This window comes from Elephantulus edwardii, unplaced genomic scaffold (assembly GCF_000299155.1).
Source record: "Elephantulus edwardii isolate Elephantulus edwardi_28Jun2011 unplaced genomic scaffold, EleEdw1.0 scaffold00005, whole genome shotgun sequence".
NCBI lineage: Eukaryota > Metazoa > Chordata > Mammalia > Macroscelidea > Macroscelididae > Elephantulus > Elephantulus edwardii.
In genome coordinates, this window is record NW_006399755.1 from 6511627 (window position 1) to 6524769 (window position 13143).

General features: G+C 36.4%; 1 protein-coding gene and 1 pseudogene across 1 annotated transcript in view; both read right to left on the bottom strand.

Annotated features, from left to right (window-relative positions):
* Positions 1 to 13143, bottom strand: part of EPS15 (epidermal growth factor receptor pathway substrate 15) — a 193335-nt gene that overhangs the window by 128736 nt on the left and 51456 nt on the right. The window contains exons 6-8 of the mRNA XM_006879667.1: positions 10546 to 10608; positions 5235 to 5360; positions 3467 to 3526 (exon numbers count right to left, since the gene is read on the bottom strand). Of these exons, the coding sequence (XP_006879729.1) occupies positions 3467 to 3526; positions 5235 to 5360; positions 10546 to 10608 (249 nt within the window). The remainder of the gene's footprint in view (positions 1 to 3466; positions 3527 to 5234; positions 5361 to 10545; positions 10609 to 13143) is intronic.
* On the bottom strand, positions 7553 to 9331 carry LOC102849257 (annotated as a pseudogene).

The following is a 13143-nucleotide window of genomic DNA, read 5'->3' on the forward strand; positions in this document are numbered from 1 at the left end:
TACAATACATATTACTCTGACTACATGTTACATTGGGCAAGTCCAGTCCACCTCAAGAATCTCTGAAAATTATTGAGGAGCCATTGCTCCTGAGTCTATCAGTGTGAAGACTATGGAATGCTGGATTCAGGCCATGCATCTGAGAGCTGAATAATGAGTAAGGACGACAAAAGAAGAACTGTTGTCTTCTACTTCTGGTGGAGGAGAAGAGCACTGAATATTCCATGGACTGCCAAAAACCTAAACAGGTATGTCTTAGAAAAAGTACAACTAGAGTGCTCCGTGGAGGCAAGGATGGTGATAGTTCATCTCACATATTTTGGGTATGTTGCTAGGAGAGGCGATTCCTTCAAAAGGGATATCATGCTTGAAAAGTGGAGGGTCAGTGAAAGAGGATGACCCTCAAGGACATGGATCGACACAGTGACTGCAGCAACGGGCTTAAGTATGTCAGAGATTGTATGAGGATGACACAGGATAGGAAAGGGTTCAAAGTATGTTGTTCACAGAGTCACTATGAATGGTACGCAACTTAATGGCGCCTAAAAACAGCATTTTCTGCATGTCTCTATATACCAACTACATCACTATAAATGCTCCTTTAAAATGGAATTTTACTTTTTTTAAGCAAATCAGGTTCGTTTTTTATTCTTTTTATAAAATTGTGATTTTAACAAACACTTACAGAAAGGTTGGGTTTTCTTTCATTTATTAATGTACATTTTCTTCCCTCCACCTCTTTGCACTCCCCCAACTCACCTTGCAATGAACTTCTTATTCCAGATTTTTGTCATATATATAAAGCCTAATCAGACATTTCTTCAGACAGTCCCTTCCTTCACCTGTTCTAGTGTTCATTATCTATCCACTCGTTTCCTGTTCTCTCCACCCCTGCATGTCAATCCTATTTTTATAACAGCTGTGTTATGGACTATTTGTCCTTTTGTGACTAAGATCTTTCACTCAGCATAATGTCTTCCAGACTCATCTAAATTGTGTAGTGTTTTACAAGTTCACTGCCTATTCAATGCTGTAATGTTATTTTTTTTGTAATAGTATTTCTTTTTAAAAAAATAACTCAATATATCTTAGTTTGTTGAATGCAAAGACTGTGTACCAATATTCTTAGAACAAAAACTATTTATGAAACAGTAATATATTGCATTTAACAGTCTTTCAAAGTGTTGTGTCTGCAAAATTCTTCATTACATTCTCTTTCCCCCCAAAGTATCCTATAAACATTGTAACTCAATGCCTAATACGAAAGTGTGATACAATTGATGGGTATACTCCAGCACTTTCCAACTAATAACTAGATTAAAATAAAACTATTAGAGACTTGCGATCATGAATACAAGTCACTTTGTTTCCTTAAATTTCTACTTCTGCATTAATTTCTTTAAAGTATGTTAAAAAGTATCCTTCCTTCTTCATTTGGTTTTTGTGGGAATGAGCACAATTAAATTTATGAAAAGGGAAAAACAAAGTAAAAACACTGAAAAACTGATAAACAATAAACTTGAAAGAGGTGCAGCATCTGTCTCCTAGTTTGTGATACTATGGTAGACTGCATACTGCTATAATGGTAGAAGCTACATTATGAGGACCAGCATGATCACTCATTTTGGACATATTTCAGCAAAGTGTCCACACTAAAAAGAAACCACTGGAGATATTCTGAAAATAAGCCAGTGAAAACCATATAAATCAAAATAGAAGATTATCTGATATGGTGTTAAATGATGAGTTACTTGGTTAGAAGGCACTCAAAAGAAAAGTGATCTCAACAATGGACTTCCTACAATAATCACAAAAACGGTACCAGACTAACCAACACTTCCTTGGTATGCACAAGGTCACCAAAGCCAGAATACCTGATTCACTGGCAACTAAGACCAATATCCTCCAAAGAAAAACACTGACAAGTCCACACAACATATATGAAAAATACCTTGAACTTGGTAACACAAAAAAACCTACTAAATTTTTTAAAATTAAGATGTTATATACCACATTTTCTAGGCATAATCTCGTCAAGTGAAAAGTACATACAAAGGTAGCAAAACCAAAATTTCTCTGAAATTAGGAAATAGATTTCTAATCAAATGACCAAAGAAAATGAAAAATTGTCTGGAAAGTAGTAAAATAGAGAACACATTGCACCAGTATGTATGAAATCCGACTAAATGCATGTTCAAGAGGAAAAGTGTTTTTTAATGCTTTCAATATTAAAAATGATGAGTAACAGAATGATCTTAGTGTTCACCTTTAGAGTTTAAATAAAAAACACAAAAAAATTCAAAATAATAAAAAAGAAATTAAGATAAACACAGAAAAGAATGAAACAAAAAGGTCAAAACATAACTGAAAGGATTAAAAAAAATCCAAAATATACTTTTTATGATTAATAAAACAAAGTAAAATAAAACAAAAAGAAAAAAATAACAATATTTGAAATAACAAAGGGGCACTACCACAAACCCCAGGGAGCTGTAGTGGCCTAGTGGTTAAAAAGCTGCATTGCGATCCCAAAGTTTGAATCCACCAGCCACTACACATAAGAAGGATGGGCAATCTCCTCCTGTGCAACTTACTGCCTTCGAAAACCCACTGGAAGGTCAGCTTTGGGTCCATTCTGAGCCAACAGTATTCAACAACCACCACCACAAACTCCAGAGTGCTAAAGAGCAATGATGAAGACTAAAGTGTGTCTGATCCAGGCGTCTGATCTTCTTGACTATTTGCTCCTATGTATCTATAATTCATGTTTTAATGAAATATCGCTGTTGTTATATGTCATACATGTCAAAATGTTGCAGTATATTAGAAATAAAATTACTTCATAACCCAGGAATATCCTGAGTTTCCTGGTCAAGTTGGATTGTAAATTACACTATCATTCATTTTTACAGAACATTATCTAAAGGTTATATTGCTATATACCTTAAAGTTAAATGAAATTAAGATGGAGAAAAGTTTCTATTATCTATTTTAAAAACATTAACTGTTTAAAAAACTAAAGAATAAAAAAAAAAGTTTGGCCAAAACTAAAAAAGAAAAAAAACATTAACTGTCTATCAATTGTTGCAGGCTAAAAAGTTCTTATGCAAAGAAGTTTTCTCAAAAGGATAAAGAACTCTTTTTCATTGCCATTGAATTGGTTCCTACCCATAGCTGAACCTCCAAGGCTGTAAACTGTACAGAAGGAGATTAGCTACCAATCATTTTTTTTGAGGAGTAGATGGTGGCTAACTGCCAGAGAAGTTCCTCTTTAGGTTAGCAACACAACTATCTATGGACTATGCCATATTTTAAAAGTATTTCTTGATAGCCTACAAATCCCAGGTTAAAAATTTCCTATGAGAAATCTTAGGCAAGTATTTTTCCTCTAAGAACACAAAAAAATTTTTACTTGAGGAAATAACTAAGATGTCAAGGTTACAAAAGTATGTATTAGGTTACTTACAACTGCAAACTCTTCTCTGTCAAGCATGCCATCATGGTCAATATCACTCAGTTCCCAAACCTTAAGAAAAAACAAAAAATTGAAAAAGAGTAATCTTCCATGATATACTTGTAAACACCAAATATATATATGGGGCGGAAAGGGGGATATCAAATAACACTGTCATTACCATTTCTCCAAGAAATTTCAATTCTATGGATTATACTATTATGTTACTATTACTATAAAGAGAACTAATAATTCTTAATATAAATTATTTTAAGCAGAATAATGGTGGCCTAGTGGCAAGAAGCTGTGCTGGAATCCCAAAGGCATGTGGTTCGAATCCACTAGCTGCTCCATGAGAGAAGAGAGGGCATTCTCCTCCCATGTGATTAACTGCCTCCAATAACCTGCCGTGGGGTAAGCTGTGGTTCAGTTCTGACTTGATGGTACACAATAACAAAAATACAATAGTGACAGTAGCATTTCTGGTGGTGGTCAGTGTGCCATTACAGCATGAATCAAGTGACAAGCTAAGTATTTTATATGCATTATCTTATTTAATCTTTATTATGCTCTATAAACTTGGAATCATTATGCTCAATTTGAAAATTAGGATATTGCGATACAATTTTCCAATGATTTTCTTGGGTCTGGTAATGCAGCTAAAAAGTGTTTCAATCAAGATATGTAGTCTGACCATGTAGTCTGACTAAGCAGGTTAAGGATGGGTGCAGGGTATCACTATTGAAACAGTACAATAGTGACTGACAATAGAGAGAGCACAGCTGAGGTTGAGGACCATAAATGCCATAAAATCTTTCTAGAATTTCTCAGCAGTCCATGCAGAACCACAGAGAACAGAGTTAATTAATTAGCTTTATTGAAAACTTGGAATTTTGTCAGGTGGGAGAGATGGAAACAAGATGTTAAAAGGAACTAAGGATATCAACATGAAACTGTGAACCAAAAAAAATCAAGTTAGAGAGAAAGATGAAAATGCAAAAGAAAAATAAAAGAATCTGAGATGTACTGGTATTGAAATCATAGCATTAAATTAAAGTTTTATAATTATCTAGGAAAGAGATCTAGAGTAACAAAGTTTTAGTTACAGAGCAGATTTTATTATTTCAAACTTTATGATCATGGCCATATGAAAGTCATATATAGAATACTGATAGGCTCAGGAAATGAAAGAAACAAGAAACTGAGAAGTTAGAGGGCTGGATGTAGAGCACAAAGAAAAAAGAATACAAGGTCTGAATTAAGGGCTGCCATATTTCATGAAGAGTTCTGGTGGCTTAGTGGAAAGGAGTGGCACTGGCAATCAAAGACGTGATTCAAATCTACCAGCTGCTCTATAGGAGAAAAGACAGGCCATCTCCACTGCAATTTTTTCACTCATTGCGATTACATTACTCAACTGCTAACCAAAAGTTTGACAGTTTGAATCCATCATCAAATCTACAAAAGAAAGATGTGCAGTCTGCTTCTGTAATATTTATAGCCTTGAAACCTGATGGGGTAGGCTACTTTGTCTTACAGGGTCACTGAGTCAAAATCCTGGAGACAATGAATTTTTGTTTATATGTAAGTAATTTGACATCTTTTACAGGAAACAAAAACATACAAAAATAAACTAAAACCTATTTTATACATTATAACAAAACATTAATTTAATAAAATTATAAGAACTGGGTTTTCTTAACAAGGATCTATAAATGTTGCTAACAGATACACAATTAAAGCATATAAAAATGGCATTTAGAATTTAATATATTCTTACTCTTCCAAGGATATCCACAGGTAATTTAGAGTTGAGTAACACTGGTTTCACTTTATCTCCAGATAAAAATCCATTCACAGGGCTTAAACTATCAAAAATGGCATCATATTTGGCCTTATCTTCAGGCTACAATAAGAAAAAGATAAATTTAGTAGTGAAAAATTATTAAATATGCCTATAAAAACCACGTTCTCAAAGAATGGACAATATACTTTTAACTTACAATTGCACTTATTATGCATTTGCTATTTTCCCCTTTCATTGAACTATTATAATAATTTCAAACTAACTCTGTTGGAGAATTCAGTGGCTCATTTCTTTTATACTGAGACTCTATCTTCACTTTTCAAGTGCTGCTTATGAACTACAGTATTTCAGAGCTATAGGGCTTTAAAGAACACCTAATTCAACTCTCAGTGGAATTAACAGAAAGGAAGAAACTTTTATAAAAACACACATCTATTGAGTGATTTTCCATGACCGTTTAAATAGGGTAATAGGTGCATGTTTCAAATTCACACACATTTTAAATTGAAATTATTGCCATGAAAATAATCATTAAGATTATCCTATTTTTCTCAAAGCAAGATTTTTCTTGTCAATAACAAGATATATCCTAAAATCCTGAAAAGTTTCTTAAATAATTCCAGAAATATTATTTATGACTTACTCAGCCAAGGCCAAATCCCTACCAATACATTTAAAATGATCCCACCAGAATACAGATGAACCAACCAAATTTTTTTCTGACAAAAAGCTGTGACAAGATATTTATTAAGACACTTCAATGGCTCTATTTTAATACTGACAATATATTAAAGCTTCTAGCTCTGAGAGCTGGACAATGACTAAAGATTATAAGAACTAACTGATGCCTTTGAGAGAGCACTGAACTGCCAAGAAAACAAATAGGCCTGTCTTAGGGTGAAGCCAAGAGTTTCTGCTTGGAGGCTAGGATTCTGAAGCTCTGTCTCACATACTTTAGGCACATGGCCAGGAAGGACCATCCCCTGGAGAAGTACGTCATGCTTGAAAAGGTGGAGGTACAGCGCAGGAGAAGACGACCCCAGATAAGATGGTTGATACAGTAACTGGGGCAATGGGATTACCTGTGTCAAGAGTCAGTGAGACTGTCTCATATAGGGTAGGGTTCAGAGCTTTCGTGCATAGATTCACAAGTCACTCAATGGCACGTAACAAATTTTAATACTACTTTTAAATTTTCATTTTCAAGCTCTGATAATTATAAAATTTCCACTTCATGAAGATTTCATTTGTTTTAATGATTAAGCCTAAAGAGAAAATCTAACTAAGCAGAATTTTCAAACAAGAAATACTACTAGAGTAAAATCAACTATTTAAAGAACTCTTGGTGGGTTTTGTATTACAAAACTAACCAAAAAAAGTTAAGTTTCTAAGGGTTGGAAAAGCAGGGTGGGGGGAGTTTTAACCCACCTGTTGCTCTGCAGGGGGGAAAAAACCCAAAGGTAGTCAGCTGACTTTAATTAAGATTTATAAACTTGATAACCCTATAGGACAGTTCTACTTTGTGTTATATATAAGGTTGCTATGAGTCAGACTGCCTCCTGGTCCAAGTATAAGTTTCACATAAGCACAATCAAGTGTTCTGGGATTCCCATTCTTCTCAGAGTCAGCCACAGTTTGTTGTGATCCACACAGTCAAACACCTTTGCATAATCAATGAACACAGATAAACATTCCTCTGGTGCTCCCTGCTTTCAGTCATCACCCATCTAACACTGGCTATAATGTACCACAATCTCTTCTAAACACAGACTGCACTTCTGGCAGTTCTCTGCTGATGTGCTGTTGCAGTTGTTTTTCAGCAGAATCTTGCCTGCATGTGATTTTAATGATACTGTCTGATAATTTCACATTTCTGGTCATCTTTTTTTGGAATGGGAATAAATATAGATCTCTTCCAGTGAGTTGGCCAAGAAGTTGTCCTCCAGATTTCTTGGCACAAACTGGTGAGTACGTCCAAGGCAGCATCTGTTTGTTGAAATATATCAATTTGTATGCCATCAATTTCTGGGGCTTTGTTTTATGCCAGTTTCTTCAGAACAACCTGAACGTCCTCCTTCATCACAATACACTCGCTTTTTAAAAAAAAGTTATTTGAAAGCCAAGTTCTGCGAGAGTGCACACTACATAGTTGCAGATGGGCTTCCTCAGGCTCGAGAAGAGGCAAGGATACACGCACGGACTAGCAGGTCTCTGCATGAATGTCCTCTTAGGTGTTTCCAGCACAAGCCTGGCCGATCCTCCTTGGACAAGTACATGAGAGTCTGTATCCCTTAATCATCAATATATCTGAATGGCTCCACAGGTTCTGGCTCTTGTGCTTTCTCCTCGATTTTCAAGCCCTGGGTTGCCACAGGTTCCACTAGCCTTTGATGTCTTCACTGATGTCCTTCAGAATGATGATGCCTCTGAAGGAGCATGGTTTGAAAGGGTGGTATCTACTAGTCTCTGTCCTGGTGAGGACTTCAGTCTGGGCAGGTACATACAGCCCTGGCTGGCTTATCCAACAACTGAAGTTTGGCTCTAGTTCTTTTTTCTTTTCTTTTTCTTCGCCTCATCCATTTCCATCTTCTCTTCCTCTTTTTTTCTTTTTCTTTTCCTTTTTTTAGCCTTGGCAGTAGTAGACAACACAGCAGTAGAAACCTTTTCCTTTTCCTTTTGATATTTCCAGAGAAGCAGGATAAGCAAAAGTTGATGGCTTATACCTTGTTTTACACTGAACTTTCAGTATCTTATGTCCTTTTTGAGACCAATGACACAGGGAGGAGTATAAGCCAATGACAAGAAGTGTGAAAGAGTAAAACAGAACTGGAACTGAGTGAGGACAATGATATCAACTACAGAAGGTAAATGGTTGTGCCCAGTCCTGGACTGTAATGATATGGTGACATTAAGGCTACCTGCACCCAGTAACCCCTGGGCCAAAATAATGCTAAACTTCACCATGACATCACCATGCTTATCGTTGATGATTTTGTATAAGACGAAGCTATGAGAGCTCTATGTTTTACATAATTCATATGGTAATTTGTCACTGGTTCTAGCAATTTGCTTCCTTGTTTTTTGGTGCCAGCACAGCAGATCCCCAGGGCTACTGCAGCCCATACTGCACATGAGGACTGTAACTCTCTGACAACAATGACACAACATCTGGGCATTGCTGAAGGGTCCTGAACAGAACAAACCCAACTGATTCTACTACTGCTCTTCTGACATCATCATTAACATAACTTACAGCAACATGGCGCAAAAGCCAGTTTTGTTATTACCTGAGCTATAATAAACCATGGCAAAAGCATACAATCCAGATTGCTCAAGAATTGGGTCCTTATCTCTACAGAGAGATTCAACAAGAGCATCAGCCTCAGCTATTCTCCTGTATGTCACTAATATAATGCCAACTGCAAGACCAAGACCATGCAGAGCCTTTTCATGCTGAGTTTCTTGTGCATAGCCAACCATGTCCTCGTTAGCCTGGGCATTTTTAGAGCCCAACATAACCAGATCTAGGGCCAGGCCAGCTGCTTCTCCTGTCACAGCATCATCCTGATAATGGTATGTTTTGAGCAAATTGTATACATCCTGGCATGTGGTCCCCATAACAGCCAAATAAAGACCAGATTGCAATCATGTAGAGCAGTACCTTTGCTGGCATTCTTAAGTTGGTTAAGCAGATATCACCCTGATGACTGGCATGGATGAGACTCAATGTGTAGAGGTCTTTAGCGTCCGGTAGGATAATCATGGAGAGGTGTCTTTGGGGATGTATGTTGCCATCAGCTGTAATGCTTCCTTCTGATGATGCTTATCAATTATACCCAAACTGGCCATAGAAATAAATTTTGCTCAGTTGCAGGCTCTGACCAATCAATCAAAATCATCTCTAAGAAACTGGTCATTGGTGGTTCCACAGTGCATAAAAGAGTTTGCTGTAACAGTTGTAGTGTGACTTACAGAATTCTATAATGCATCTTTTGTATTTTTTTAGAATCATGAGGTCTGTTATTATTTTGTATCAAAAATACAGAATGCTTCATGAATTTGCATGCCATCCTTGCGAAGGGGCTATGCTAATCTTCTCTGAATCATTTCAGTTTTAGTATATGTGCTGCCAAAGAGAACAGCACCACAGGCTCTTGATCATTGGGCTCTATGAAGAGGAACATGACATCAGAATTGAAAGAAGTCCCCTTAACAACCTGAATTATGAAGATGAAGCAATCTTGCTTGCCCAAATTGAGAAGGACATTAGACATTTGCTGCAGAGTGTCAAGGACTGTAGCCTTCAATAAGGATCCAACATCAAGAAAACAAAGATTTTCACCAATGGGCTGATCAGCAGCATCATGACATACAGAGAAGAAATTGAGATTGTTAACAGCTTTAGCTTACTTGGCTCCACAATCAACATTCTAGGTACCAGCAGCCAAGAAATCAAAAGATGAAGTGCACTGGTTAAGTCTGCTCTCAGGAACATCTCCAGAGTACTGAAGAGCAACAGTGTCGGTCTGGAGACCAAGATGCACTTGATCAAATTTGTGGTCTTTGCAATTACTTGCTGTGCACCAAAGAGCTGGACAATGACTAAGGATAACAGGAGAAAAATCGATGCCTTTGAGTTGTGGTGCTGGAAAAGACTACTGAATATATCATGGACTGCTAAGAGAACAAATAAGGATGTTCTAGAGAGGGTGAAATCAGGCTGCCCCTTGGAGGCAAGGATTTTGAAGCTCTATCTGACATACTGTGGGCATATTTCCAGGATGAACTAGTTTATGGAGAATGACATTATGCTTGGAAAGGTTAAGAGAGAAGATGACCCTGGATGAGATGGATTGACTCTTATTGGAGTAATGGGGGGTAGGTGTGTCAGAGACAAAGGAAATGGCTCAAAACAGAGCAGAGTTCAGAGCTGTTGTACATAGGGTTCCTATGAGTCGCAGACAACTCAATGGACATAACACCACCACCACGAGTCAGAATCGACTTGACAGCAATGAAAACCTACCTGAATATTAAATATTTTAATTAATTAAAAATAATGGTATCATCATTCTTATTTTAAAATAAAAACAAGATTGGACAGTCACAAAATGATTGACAAAAATGGAGAGATATCTACAAAGATTCCCATTATTTCCCTAAATCTACTTGAACATACCTATGAAATTCTAGTGCAGACTGCAATTCAGTTAAAAAATGAAGGAACGTACCTGAGCATGAGGCAATGCAGGGCTAAGAAAAGAATAGTTACAAATTTACTTACTTTAACAGCCCATGGGAGTTCCGCAGAGGTTCCACTGACTAGTAAAGGACTACTGGTATCATGCTAAAAAGAAATATAAAGCACATGACCTGTTGAAATCTTTACATCAATAAACAATCAAGAAAAAAACCTACCCACTGTATTTAAATATATTCATATGAAATATTGAATCTGAATACATACAAGACACTCATTAGATATTAACTAATATTAACTAGACTTTCATCTAGGGAGTTATGGTGGCCTACTGGGAAAGAGTTGTACTGCCAAGTCAAGGGCAGGTGGTTTGAATCCATCAGCTGCTCTGACTGGAGGGTCAGTTATAAATCTGTTCTGACTCAATGACAATGAATGAGGGAGAGGGAGACTTTCACCCAGAGGTGTCTAGGTGGTTTAAGATGCACTAATCTAAAGGTTAGCAGTTTAAACCCACACAGAAAAAAAATCTGATGATCTGCTTCTAGTAATATTACAGGCAAAAACCCTTTGGAGTCTTTCTACTCTATAATGCATTTAGTTAAACTGGCTTGCAGTTAGTTAAAACTGGTTCAATGGCAAATGGAAAAGAGGATCTAAGTACAAAAAAGAAGGATCAAAATAACAACAATAATAACAAAAGATAGAAAGACAAAAAAGAAATCTAGGGCGAGCTCTGGTGGCCTAGTGGCAAGAAGCTGCACGGCGATCCCAGAGGTGTGCAATTCTAATCCACCAGATGCTCTACTGGAGAAGGAGGGACAATCTCCTCCTGTACCTGTCAGTTCCAATTTGATGGTACACAGACATAAATAATAAAAAAATAAATTTTTTTAAAAATTTTAAAGAAAAAGAAATCTGGAAGGAACAAATACCTTAATGGCCCTATAAATTGATGACTTTTTCTCAACAGTACAGAAATCAGACTGAGTCAAACCACCCGATTTCGGTAGCCCTTATAATTTCTACATATAAGTACCGGATATCTATTAATATCATGCCCTAGTCATTATGTTTATCTAATTGAACAAAAACAGGTAAACAAGACAGATTAAACAATAAGGTAAAATACAAGCAAAGGAAAGTTATGTAGCTATAAAAAAATGGAAAAGCTTTTATATAATGATATGTAGAGAATAAAGCGTACTTATTTTTAAAAGGCACTGAGAGAAAAAAAGGCATTGAGCCATGTGTTGCATGTTACTGGCACCATCCAGTCAACTTCGACTCATATCAATTATCCTATCCTGTGCCAGCCTTGCAATTTCCTGATATGTTCAATCCATCTTGCTGAGAATTTTCTCTTTCCTTCATCTTCCACCTTTCCAGTATAATGTCTTTTTCCAAGGAATAGGCCCTTCTGAAAACATGTACAAAGTATGTGAGAACAATTTTCAACATCCTTGCCTCTCAGGAGCATCCTGGTTGAACTTTCTTTAAGACAGATTTGTTTGTGCTTTTGGCAGTAAATGGGACAGGCAGTACTTTTCTCCAACACACAATTCAAAGGCATTGATAATTCTTCTGCCATCTTTATTCACTGCCCAATTTTCAGACTCCTACAAAGTAATGGAGTAAAACTGGCTTAGATTGTGTGCACTGCAGCCTTTAAACAGATATCATTGCTTTACAGCACTTGACAGCAGGTTTTTTCAATGCAACACATCTTCTGATTTCTTGACTACCATTACCATGTGTGTTGATTGTGAATCCAGGTAAGATTAAATTACTGACTTCTTCAATCTTTTTTCCATCTATCATAATGTTGCCTATTGGTTCAGTAGTGAGAATTTTTGTTTTCTTGATATTGAGATGATATTGAGATGTAATTCATAATGAAGACTGTAGTATTTGATCTTCTGCATCAAGCATTTCAAATATGCTACAACATAGAGACAACTCTGTTGTTCTAATGGAAACAAAGTGATGTTACCAAGCCAAAGGTGGGTGATTTTAATCTGCAGCCCGCAGGCCTTGTTTTTATTGTTTTTGGTCAAACATCCTTCTAACTGGTACAGCACTAGTCTGTCCATTTGTTGTACAGAGGTAACACATAGTTGCTGTAATGCTGAACACTGTGACACTGATGTGTCAAATGTGATAATGATTACCCAAGGTGGACAGTGTTTGGTGGAGCTCACAGATTAAAATAAGCTTGGAAGCAGGAGTGGCATCTACTTTTGACATCTCTGGAAACTCTACGAACATGGAGAAACAATGAAAGTTATACAAGTGTTCAGGTCTTTTGTTCATAAGGTCACTATGAGTCGTCTAATAATAGACGGAACCTAACAACAACAATTAATGTAAAATAAAATCTATATTTCTTTGGAAGGATATATAAGAAACTAGTAAGTAATGACAGTAGTAGCCACTGAGAAAGAAACCAAGTGAGCCATCAGGGCTAGAGACGAATTTCTTTGACAAGATATAAACTTTAAGGTTCATAACCTATCATATTATTTTTAATAAATCAAATTTGTATTTTTTTAAAAAATCAAATTTAAAAGGGTTTCTTACAAACTACAAAACACTCTGTAAGAAACAATAAAAGACCGAAATAAATAAAAAAATGTTGCCTCTTCATGGATAGGAAGATTCAATATAGTGAAAATGAAAATC